General features: G+C 44.7%; 1 protein-coding gene across 2 annotated transcripts in view; it reads right to left on the bottom strand.

Annotated features, from left to right (window-relative positions):
* Positions 1-713: 713 nt before the first annotated feature.
* The window catches only part of VPS8 (VPS8 subunit of CORVET complex), a 253480-nt gene continuing 242212 nt past the window's right edge, over positions 714-11981 (bottom strand). For both annotated transcript variants that reach the window (XM_039488831.1, XM_039488832.1), the window contains exons 44-45: positions 2772-2852; positions 714-1655 (exon numbers count right to left, since the gene is read on the bottom strand). In XM_039488831.1, coding sequence (XP_039344765.1) covers positions 1506-1655; positions 2772-2852 — 231 coding nt within the window. In that variant the 3' untranslated portion in view covers positions 714-1505. The remainder of the gene's footprint in view (positions 1656-2771; positions 2853-11981) is intronic.

Here is an 11981-nt window from a genome sequence, read left to right as displayed (position 1 = left end):
TATGACTTATCACTTAAATAAATGTATTGACTACAAAAGATAGATTTTTAACTGTTTATCTTTACTAGTGAGCTTGCCTGAAGTGTTTCGTCAATCTGCTCAGGTTTACAAAGGCTGGTGTATATCCACTTTCCATCAATGAAGTGGTGAACCAATTAATAAATTGTCTTGAGCAGTGCAGGACAGTATATTCCTGAGGTACAAGGCTGTGAGCTGGGGGGATTCGGCTGGTGCCTTTTGCTGTGTGATTCATGAGTGGCTCTGGGAGCATTCATGCAATATAGTTGGGTGTGGGGCTCCACATGCGGTTGTGCTGAGTGGTAACAGTACCTGGAGGGGTTTGCTGCTTCTCACTAGCAAAGCATTGTGAGAGAAAGACCAGGCAGGCGAGTTAGGGGGGCACAGTGGTCCCACAGTCCCAGGCTGCAACCCAGGGATCCCATCACAATGGCCATATGCATTTACTTTATATTTCCTTCCTCCCAACTGGAAACAGAAGAATGCTTGTGGAACCCACTAGAACAGCCACTAGCCCATACACATAAGCTTGATTTAGTGGTTTGTGGCTGCCAAGTTTGCTGAATGGTAAATTGCTACGTTTCTATTGCCACTAGAATTCCTGATTAATGGAACTCTCTCACAGAGTTGCATCTATCACAGTAACCCCTCCTAGAGCACAGTTTAAATACAGACATTTACCAGGACTGTAGGGTTTAAAGGCATGGCATTTTTATTAGAGAACGTAGTTTCACAGAAGCATTGCACACAAGTTCGTTTACTCACAAATATACGCTCTTTTGCAGTTTCAGCTCCTTTCAAGGGCTGTGTGTGTTTCATGCAGTCATACCACCCACTTTGCTTATAATCCAGGAGATCCTGAGGGGGTTAGGGATTAGTCTAAAAGATTATTTTTACTGATACTAAATTTAAACTCAAATAAATTAGCTATTTCCCTTATAATGTTGAGGAGGCATTTTGAGAAATGCTGAGTTTAGATATGTGACATGTTCTGTATTCCCTTGGTCAATTTACCTAAGGAATAAAAATGAACATATTATAGGTTCCAATTATTTGGATAAGCTTTGGCTGCAGACACAGTCGCCCTGGGGTTAGTACAGCTGCCTCAACTTCCTGTGTTTGGCTGGAGTGAAGTACATGGAGTTGACAGCATAGTTTATAGCTTTCAGTGCATCCCACTGGACAAGAACTCTGACAGTGATCTCTGTGATGTTCCTTCTGTTTTGTTAGCAGAAAGAGAGGAAAATAAGCCAGCAGAGAGACTACTACAGATTCCACCTGGTTACAAACCCAGAACTATCTGACACAAAGTGACATGTCACAAAGGATTCTGGGAAGGATATGATGGCAATGGGCAGCAAATTCAGCCTAGTAGGGCAGGCCCCATAGCCAACAAACTCAGCCTCTGGGATCGATGGTAGGAGCCTCCCCAGAATGTTCTTATGCAACCATAGAAGGACTGCACCCATGGTCTGGCAAGGGGAGGGCTACTCTTCTGTCAGTGGAGGGGGAGCGAGATGCAACTGGAAATTCTCGTTCTGGAAGACACTGTTCAGTGCAGGGTCACCCTGAGAGACATTGAGAAGCCCATGTTTTTCACCACCACGAGTTCGAGACAATTCTGTCAGGAGAGCTAACTGCAAGACAAACGAAATACACCATTAAATACACAAAGGCCTGAGCAATCTTTAGGGAAGCATTTATTTTTAAAGTGTGTGTGCGCGCGCGCACGGAAAGTATAGGATCCCTCCACCTCTCCCCTTCCTTTTACAAGATATTCAAGTAACAATGATACAAGTTTAAGACAAAGGGGATACATTCTCACCCACTGTAAGGTTAGCTGTGAAACTCATTGCAGCAGGATATTACTGAGGCAAACAGATTAGTATGAAACTCTGGCTGAACCCTTAACTACAGAGAAAGTGCTCACAATGCCACAATGAGAATAGCAATGGCAGCTATGACAGCAAGGACAAAGTTACAAGGGATTTTCACCCTCCTGATTCACAGTATGAACTGATCACCAGCTGGAGGCAGAAAGGAGTTTCTCTGTGGGGTAGTATTGCTCACTGATACTTGTTTTGAAGATTTTATACCTTTCCTCTGAGCCATGTGACATTGGCCACAGTCCAGAACAGGACTATTGCTGTATGGCAATCCTATGTTCCTAAGCACTGATCAATCCGGGGGGTTCTCACCTTCACCCTCTCTGCAATGTACCTCATTTTAGATGGATTGCCCCTCCCCCCAAGAAGTATGTGAAAGACAGAAAGCAATCTATCGGGGTGAGCTGTGCCTATATTTTGTGCATGTACACGCGCACGCACAAACACGACACACCCTCTTAAATTAGTGCCTGGACCCTGGAATAACTGCAATTGTCAGAAAGATTTTATATGGCAAAACACTGTTTTGAAGTGAGTTTGGATGTTAATATTTTTTATTGTGGTAATTTGTGTATCTGAATTTGGTAATTTTGAAAACAGGGTGAGGGCACTTAAATGCAGAATGGATTTGAAGGTGATAGCAGTCTGTGGGAAATTTTGCCTGTCTCTCAAGAGTGGAAGACCCTGCCTACGTAAGTTCCAAAAAGATCAGAATTTGATTTAATAAACCTTATCTTTCCATATTGCAGCAGCATTGAAAGAAGCTCTTGGGAAGAGTCGGCACCCAGACTGCTGTCTTCAACTGATGGCACAGAGTTGGGTACAATTTGATTCACCAATTAAAAAGAAGAGATGAAGATACTTTACCCTGGAGGTTCCTCGATAGAGTCGACAGAGTTGGTCAAAAGCCTGGATTTGCTGGGAATCCAACAGGGACTCTGAGCTTGACTAAGAAACAATGTTACAAGGTTACAAAAAGTTAGATTTAAATTTTGGTTATTTAATTTTGTGTGTCTATTTAGCTAGGTGTTTACACTGGCTCACTATCATGGGATCTGAGCACCCAGGCTACAGTTTGGTACCTTGTTAAAAAAGGGAACATGCTTGTTCTGCTTTACGTCACTTTTCTATGCAAAAAGAGTAATAAAGACTGAACCACACAACACAAAGCTCTAAATATACTAAGGGGTTATGGTGAGATCATAAACCACTGTAATTAATATGTACTTAGCACTACTACACTGTGCTTAATTCTTATTTCTAAAGCGCTTTACAGATATTAATTCAATTAATAATCTGGTAAGAGGCAGGGGGATAGCTGGTCCAGAATTACAGTACCCTTGCTTGGGTAGAATATTAAAATGTTTCTATTTTGTATTCCAAAACAATCAGATTAACAATATGATCTACTGAGAGCTAATGATGTCAGATCAGCATTAATGAGGATTCCAGTTAGCTGCTAGTTTCTGGAATTTACTTTTACATAACAATATATAAAATATTCATGCTAAAATATTTTCACTATGTTTTCAAATGTGCAAAAAAGATTTTTATGCAGGATTTTGTTTATATAGAGTCATTTGTTTATTTACTAAGTCACCTTAATATGAACTTACCTTGAATCTCTTTGGGTAGGAAAACAGGAGTCACAGTAGTGGCTCAAGACAACTTACAAAAAGAGAACTATTACCACCTCTGAAGGAATGAAGTTGATGGGAGTTTTGCCATTGACTTCATTGGAGCCAGAATTTCAGCCCTAGTGTATTACCCTGACAATACCAAGCACCAACGCTTGACTCTTTGTGGTTGTGCATTTTTAGTGAGGGTTATACAAAGGTATATTGCAGAAGTTGTGAGTGCATCTTCCTAAATCAGAGCCTTACACACTCCACTTAAGTATATTTAACATTCTAATTGATTTTGTATTTATTACCAAAGTTATTTTGTGCTTAAACAGCACCTTCAAATGCTTTGGAAACCTTAAATTTCAAAACACCACTGAGTGTAAGCATGGGACACACTGACACTTCACATGCATGTAACGCAGGGCATAGAGGTTGTAACCTGCCCACAGTCATACAACAGGTCAGTGGCTGTGCTGGGAAAAGAACCGGGGGGCTCCCAATCTCCTGTTCTAACCACAGGACTATAATGGTTCCAAAATGAAAATACTTAAGCAATTCTTTATGTTAAAGCAGCAAGACAGTAACTACCGTATTAAAGCCAATATTTACGAAAAGCTAGGCACTAACTAGGACACACAATCTGATTTTAATGAATAGCCTATTAGTTTGTGTTATATTAGTACAGGTTAGGCTTGGCTCAGGCTACCTGTTGTTGGATGTCTAGGCTTTCCACGGGCAGCAATACAGGGAAGACCCCTGAACTCTCATCACCTCAAAGTGTAGGAACCTCACCTGCCCAGATACACCTAGCTACTCCTGTAACATCCTCTTGGAGGCCAATCCTTCCCTTTCTCCCGAGGAGCATGAAGGCCAGGTGCCTGCTGGAGAAAAAGTGTGCTGCAGGACAGAGTTGTCATTTTCCCTGAGGACATGTCTCCTCGGCCTCTAACTTGGTTTTGAATTACTACTCAATGAGGGGAGGAGAGAAGGCCCCCAGCACCCTCTAGCAAAAGTCAATTAAGCCTGGAAAAGGCCCAAAAACTACCTTGGGAAGAAAGAATTCCATTTGGTCAGAGGCTGGGGCACTAAGTACTGAGGCGCAGCTGGAGGGCAGGTACCACTCATGCACACAGCACTACCCAACACTGGAGAACTATTCCTGATGCTAACAGGGTAGGCAGACTGATGCCTCTAGCTGCTGTGGCATTTCAAGGAGATGGAATGCAATGTTGTATTATGTTAGTACAATGCCCTCTACTGTTGACAATATTCTATTACCCACTGTATAACTTGTGCCAACATGGCAGCCTCCTGAACACTACACTATACCTGCCTCCATCAAAATCATAAATGTCTAAATCTCTTTTACCCTGTGTCCTTTTGTCTCTTTTACAATCTTTTCCTATTTTCTCTTCTTACTGGTTTTCCTGAACCCTTTGTAAGATTTATTTTCCTTTTCTCTTTCATCTGTTCTCCTGTCTCCCATTATGTTTTGTTATTGTGTGCTTTTATATTTACTTTGCTCCACACCTGCTCTGAGCGAAGCAGTGGACAGGGCAGGATATCTGTATGCATGTAAGAGCTGCCACTATCACACTCAGAGAGCTTCTTCATTTCAACTTGCTCTGTAATGAACAGCTGGGGATGAATTGCCACCTACAAGCACAATGCAATCACTGGTTGAAAGAGATGTGAAATCCTATATGTGTAGTATTGCTGTCTGAAGAACCACATTAAGCTGGTGAAGAGGTCTGAATTTTGAACAAACCTGCCTTCAAGAGACTGATTCAGTTCCTTGATGAATTCTAAGGGTATGTCTACACTTACATTTTATAGCGCTCTAACTTGCTAGCTCAGGGGGGTGAAAAATCAAACCCCTGAGTGCAGCAAGTCTGAGCACTTTAAAGCGCTAGTGTAGACAGGCTCTAGCGCTCGGAGCCACGCTCCCAGCACTCGGAGCTAATCCCCTCGTGGAGGTGGATTACCAGGAGCACACTTGCACTTCAAGGCGCTGCCGTGGGAGCGTTCTCATGGCAGTGCTTTGAAGTTTCCAGTGTAGACATACCCTAACACCGCAGATTAAGACCTATAATAGATCACTCATGCCACAGTGTTGTTTTATAATTTGGTGATAAACTGAAATTGATGATATAATATTCCTGACTCATTTCCTTTGTCCTTCATGTTCGAAATGTAACTATTTACACTGTAAAATGTTACTGTCAATACCTGTTGGTCAAGGAACCAATAGATTTAATTTGCTGCACACATTACAGAATATTTTTTGATCAAGGTAAATTTAGAAATAAAGAGACCCTAAAAAAGTAGGGTTTACACATCTACTCTAGACAGATATGTTATGTAGTGGTGTTTTTCTTCAGTAATGGCTAGGCTTGGAAGAATTTAACATTTACTAATTAAAAATCTATTTCACCACAATTTCCATCCTTAACTGAAATTTACAAAGAAAAATGCTGCTTGAGAACTTAGCAGAATTTGATTTAAGGATATTTACTTTGTATATTTTGATGGGATGTTGATAATTTTTGTTTAACAGTTGTAAAGTTTTAGCTTTTTGAATTTCAACACCTACTGTCATTAAATAATTACTGTCTGACCTCCCATTATCTGACCCCTCCCCCATAATTTCCCAGGACTGTGAAAAGTAGAAAAAATACTTAAAACCCATTAATTGTGCACAAGTGTGAAAATTTTATTTGATAAGAACTGAAAGAAGGCTTAAAAATATCTTCAAAATTATAAAAAAAGAATTCTGACATGCCTACTAATTACCTATGCCACTTGTAGAGGAAAAGAAAGGATAACCAGGAAAGCTGATCATACACTCCTCTCAGTCATTCAAAGACAAGAAAATGTAACATAATTGCATCCGTTTTGCCATTTCTCCACTTGTCTGTATGTAACTATCAGATTGTTCTCAGGGTTGATGAGTTGAAATATTGCAGGCAACTTTTCCTGTTGTCTTGGAAACAAGTGATGTGGGGCCTTTTCCTTTTTTAACCATATAACTAAAGGAATGTTTTTCATTGTGATAGGGAGTCTCTCTTAGCAAGTCTGAGACCTGTGTTGGTGCACAGAGGTTAAACATCTAGTTTCATACTGAAATGTACTTTCTGCCTCAAATGCGATGGGCTGGCTGGGCAGCCAATTACTGCCCACTTAGCACCTCCATGTGAACTCAACAACATATAGTTCCTAATTAGAAAGGGTTTTGCAGCCTAGAAACGATCCAGAACAGTGCTAGTTGAGTCAGTGGTGTGTTTAAAAGGTCTGGCTGATTTTGCAAAAAGGAGGAAAAACAAATTCTCTGTTCCATATTTTCAATTCCAGGCTCCCCATTTTCTCTGGTGATGGTGCCCATCAAGGCGAGGTCACCATCAAGGCGAGGCTATTTCCTGTAGTATGTTTTTGTATGTTTTTCCTCTATGCTAAACCTGCAATTATCCTTGATTTCACAGCTACACAACCCATCACAAGCTAGAGCCAGAGTAGAGCAGCAACATACAGTAGATATGAGTAGGGGTACTTAGATCTTGTGACGTGATTATTAACCCACAGAGGTACTGCTTCCAGGAGCTGTACCTTCCACAAAGATTGTCACCATATCAACTAACCAGTGTTTCAAAAGGCATCATGCTATTCCCAAAGTGCCACTTGCAGAGGCAGTCAGACAACCCATTCAGGAACAATGAGTGTACATGGGCGCCAACTTATATGGGCTCGTGGGGCTAAAGCCCCAGGAATATTCACAATCAGGGGCTCTGCTCCACCAATATTTGGAGCTAGGATTCTCCCCTGCTTGGAGCGCAGGGGAGTCAGAGGGCTCTGCGCTGCCCGCTGCGGCAGGGAGCCCAGAGCCCTTTAAATCCCAGCCGCGGCCAGGAGTCAGAGGGCTCTGCGCTGCCCGCTGCGGCGGGGAGCCCAGAGCCCTTTAAATCCCAGCCGCGGCCGGGAGTCAGAGGGCTCTGGGCTGCCTGCAACCGCAAGGAGCCCAGAGCCCTTTAAATCCCAGCCGCGGCCGGGAGTCAGAGGTCTCTGCGCTGCCTGCAACCGCGGGGAGCCCAGAGCCCTTTAAATCTCAGCCCCAGCCGGGAGTCAGAGGGCTCTGGGCTGCCGGCAGCCGGGGGGAGCCCAGAGCCCTTTGAATCCCAGCCGCGGCGGCAGCGCAGCCCAGAGCCCTTTGAATCCCAGCCCCTGATTGCCCCCTCCCCAGACCCCTGCCCCAACTGCCTCCCAGGACCCCCATCCCCTATCTAAGCACCACTGGTCCTTGTCCCCCGATTACTCCCTCCCGAGACCCCAGCCCCTATGGCCCTATCTAAGCCTCCCTTCTCCTTGTTCCCAACTGCCCCCTCCTGAGACCCCACCCAACTTCCCCCCCAGGACCCCACCCCCTACCTGTCCCCTGGTAGTCCAGGGGGTTTATCATGCCTATCCAATTGCTGCCTGTCCCCTGACTGCCCCTCCGAACCTCTGCCCCATCCAACCCCCCCGCTCCTTGTCCCTTGACTGCCCCCCGGAACCCCCTACCCCTTCTCCAACCCCCAAACCGCTTACTGTGCCACTCAGATCAGCGTGTCTGGCTCCGTGCAGCTCCAGGCAGTTGCTGCCATGCTCCCCCATGGAGCCCACAGCCTCTCCCACCCCCAGCACCTGCCTTCCAGATTTGAACACCTCAAAATTCAGGAGTGCTCAAGCTCGGTTTGGGCAGCTTTTACTTCATTTCTCCCAAATCAAATATACTGATCCACTGTAACTTGCTGTAGAAAAAGTAGGATAAAATTGAGCAAGAAATGCTTATTAGGACTGGAATTGCTATTTTCAACAGCCATTGCCTTTTTGTTTGTTTGAAAGGAAGACAGTGATATTGCATTGGCAAATTCCCCATAGAAAGAAAGAGTGGAACAAAAGAATAATAAAGGCACCTCAACTTTTCCTCATTTATGGAGGACAGTCTTATAATATGCATCCAGATATCCTCCAATCACACAAGCTGAAAATTGTTCCATTTTACTGCAGCTCTGTAACCATATGGGAACCAATCCTGTCTGTGGTTTGTGCACATCCAAAATTCCGGCTGAATGACCCGCCCTGGGAGCGAGTTACCAGTGACCCAGGGCTGGGGCAGCAGGAGGTGTGGGGGGGCACTGGTGGGGGGGAGCCCAGGGCTGGGGCAGCAGCAGGGTGGAGGGAGGGCACTGGTGGGGAGGAAAGGGGGAAGCCCAGCGCTGGGGTGGCAGGGGGGGTGGGGGGAGAGCCCAGGACTGGGGCAGCAGGAGGGTACGGGGGGAGCCCAGGGCTGGGAAGGGGGGCAGCCAAATTTTTTTTTTTGCTTGGGGCAGCAAAAAAACTAGAGCCGGCCCTGCCCGGAGCTTCCCTGCCTGAACGTAAAGAGCCCGCAGTGCGCGTCTCTCTCCCTTGCTGCTGCTGCTGCCGCCGCCTAAGGGCTACAGCATAACAGCAGTGCAAGCTGCTGGTGCTGTAGCACCTCAGGAGGGGGAGGGGAGTGGAGGGGGCCGTGCCGTGCCCCCTCACCATAATCCCATCTAGGTTGTAATTAATTTTGACTGAGCTGACCACGACAATATCCCTAAAACCTGCAGACTTGTGGCTGCTGCTCTGTGACTTTTAAAGCAGATGAAGCCACTTTTGATTACAGCTTAAAACAAAACAATGCGAGTGAGAGGAGGAAGCGATTGATTGGTTTCACATAGGACCTGGAATAAAATTGCTATAAAGGATTGTCTGAAACTGGTGTACAGACAAACTAGTGTGTGGCAAAGTCTTAAAATGACTGAGAATTGAAATATTTAATTGTAATGTGCTCTTAAATTAATCAGATTGCATCGACAATTGGGAACCATTTTTATACAGTGATGGTAAAATGTATATTGAAGTAGGCAAGTGCTGCTTCTGACTTTCCACTTTTAATTGACCCTTGTAATCTTGTGGCACTGACGCGTTGTAGCTTCATTTTATATCGGCTTACAGGGCGGGAGCGGGGGGGCACCACCATTTTGGGCTCCACCAAAAATTATACAAACCTGCCGCCTATGTGAGTGTATGATAATCAGAAGAGGGAGGTGAGGCGAGGCCTGATTAAGTCCTTGGTTTACAATTCCACCACACCCTAGCCTGGAATCCTTACCCTTTCAAGTCTGTATCCTGCCTCTGCTGGGGTGGGAGGCAGGAGGCTGCAATGGAGCTGGTTGAGAATCCCCGATTCTGGAGCTGATTCTGCAATGGCCTTGATATAGATTACAGCAGTTGGCTGGTGATGGACCCCAAGCTAGGAGTTGCTGGAGTGCAGTGCACTTCTATGCCCGGGGCTGCAAAATGTGGGCAGCATGGAGCCAGAGATGAAGCGCTCTCTGCCCACCTGTGGTGAGGGAATCTCCAGCTGGAGAGATCTGGCCTGTTTCCATCCCCTTCGAACTAGTAGAGGGGCTTGGTGACTCCAACTACAACCACATTGTTACAGCCTCTTCAACCTAGAAACTGCAGACAAAAAAGAGACCTACTGGGCGAAATACAGATAAGGAGCACAAGGAGTCAGCATGATTGGCATTGGTTTCTGCACATCAGTGGCTTAACTACTGACAAGTTTTCTGTAGGCTCTGCGGTAAAGGACTTGAGTTCTGAGGAAAGATTTGAAGAAGGATAACAAGCTAGTTTTGTGGATGTTTATGTGGAGCATCTCCCAAGCGTAAGGGGCAACATGGGAGAAAGCACACAGGTACCTGTTTGAAAATTAACAAGTGGGCAGTGGAGGCTGACTTCACTGGACAGTTGGAGGCAAGCGTCAATAGCTTGATAGGGTGGGGCTGATCAGGAAGGATCTTGAAAGTGAATACAGGCAGTATTTGATGCAGAAGAGAGAAGGAGCCAGAGAAGAGATGCAAAAATGGTGACATGATCATAGTGACAGCTTAGGAAAATGATCTTTACAACAACATTCTGCATGGATCTGAGCAGTTTGCAGTGTTGCTGTAGCCGTGCTGGTCCCAGGATATTAGAGAGACAAAGTGGGTGAGGTACTATCTTCTATTGGTATAACTTCTGTTCAACCAAACTTTCGAGCTACACAGACCTCTTCTTCAGGATATGAGCAGGACAAGATGGCATTTGTCAAGGCCAGAGGGAAGGATGTTGCAGTAATAGAGATGCAAGATGATGAGAGCTTTAGCAGTGTGGATGGATAGAAAAGGCTCTATCTAGACATGTTATGCAGAAACTAGAAAAAGATTAGACAGCCTGGATGTGAGGATGTAGAGAGCGGTCTGAGTCAAAGATAACACCCAAGTTACAGGCTTGAGTGACAGGCAGGATGGTGGTGGTGTCCCCAGTGATCGAAAAAGGAGGCAGCATGGAGGACTTGGGGAAAAAGATTAGGAGCTCTGTTTTAGACACTGACTTTGCACTGATGGCAAGACATCCACGAGATGTCAGAGACATGAGAGGCTGAGATTTTAGTTTGGACAGAAGGAAACAGGTGTGGAGTAAAGAGGTAGATCTGTGAATAATCAGCACAGAGATGGTAGTTGAATGTATGTTTGTGGATGAGATTACCCAGAGATAAGGTGCACAAGGAAAAAGAGAAGGGATCCAGGCCAGAGCCCTCTGCAAACCCCACAGAAAGCTGATTGGTGGATAAGGAGGATCCTCTGAGGGACATGCTGAAGGGGTAATTAGAAAGGTAGGAGGATAACTAGGTGACGACAAGGAAGGACAAGACTTCAAGAAAAGCATGATCAACAGTATCAGAGGCAGCTGACAGGTCAAGGAGGATGAGGATGGAGTACTGAGTCTGCGCTTTGGCTAGGAAGAGGGCAAGGCATTCACAAGAGCAGTTGCAGTGGACTGCAAGAGGCAGATGTTGGAGTAAAAAGAGTCTAGGATGGAATTGGAAGAGGAACTCCAGACAGTGATTGTGAACTGCATGTTCAATGAGCCTAGAGATGAAAGGGAAAAGGGAGGGAGGCAATAGTTGGAGAGGCAAATAGGGCCAATGGTGGTGGTGGTTTATTTTTGTTTGTTTGTTTTTTGAGATGGGAGTCTAAAGCAGGGGTTCTCAGGACAAATTTTTTGGTGACCTCAGAGTGCAGCCACCAACTCTTGCTGGTGGCCACTGTTACAATTTTAACTAAAATTCCTAATTAAGTTTAGGAAAGACAAAGAAATAAATATGCACATGTACATGCCCAAACCATTCCAATTTATTTATGTGGGGATTTTTTGCAGACTCAATAATAAAAATAACGTACAGTTTTCTCTATTCTTTACTGGCCCTAAACAGAACAGAAACACAAATAAGGTGCTTGTCTTGTCTTTTTTATGGTTGTTTACGGTTGCTTTTTTTTTTTTTAAAAAAAGACTTGCTGGCTAATAAATCTACTGGTGTGAAAAGTGATATTAACAACACATACAAACA

This window comes from Mauremys reevesii, linkage group 9 (assembly GCF_016161935.1).
Source record: "Mauremys reevesii isolate NIE-2019 linkage group 9, ASM1616193v1, whole genome shotgun sequence".
NCBI lineage: Eukaryota > Metazoa > Chordata > Testudines > Geoemydidae > Mauremys > Mauremys reevesii.
Note: the sequence above shows the minus strand (reverse complement) of the source record. Positions and strands in the feature narration are given on the sequence as shown.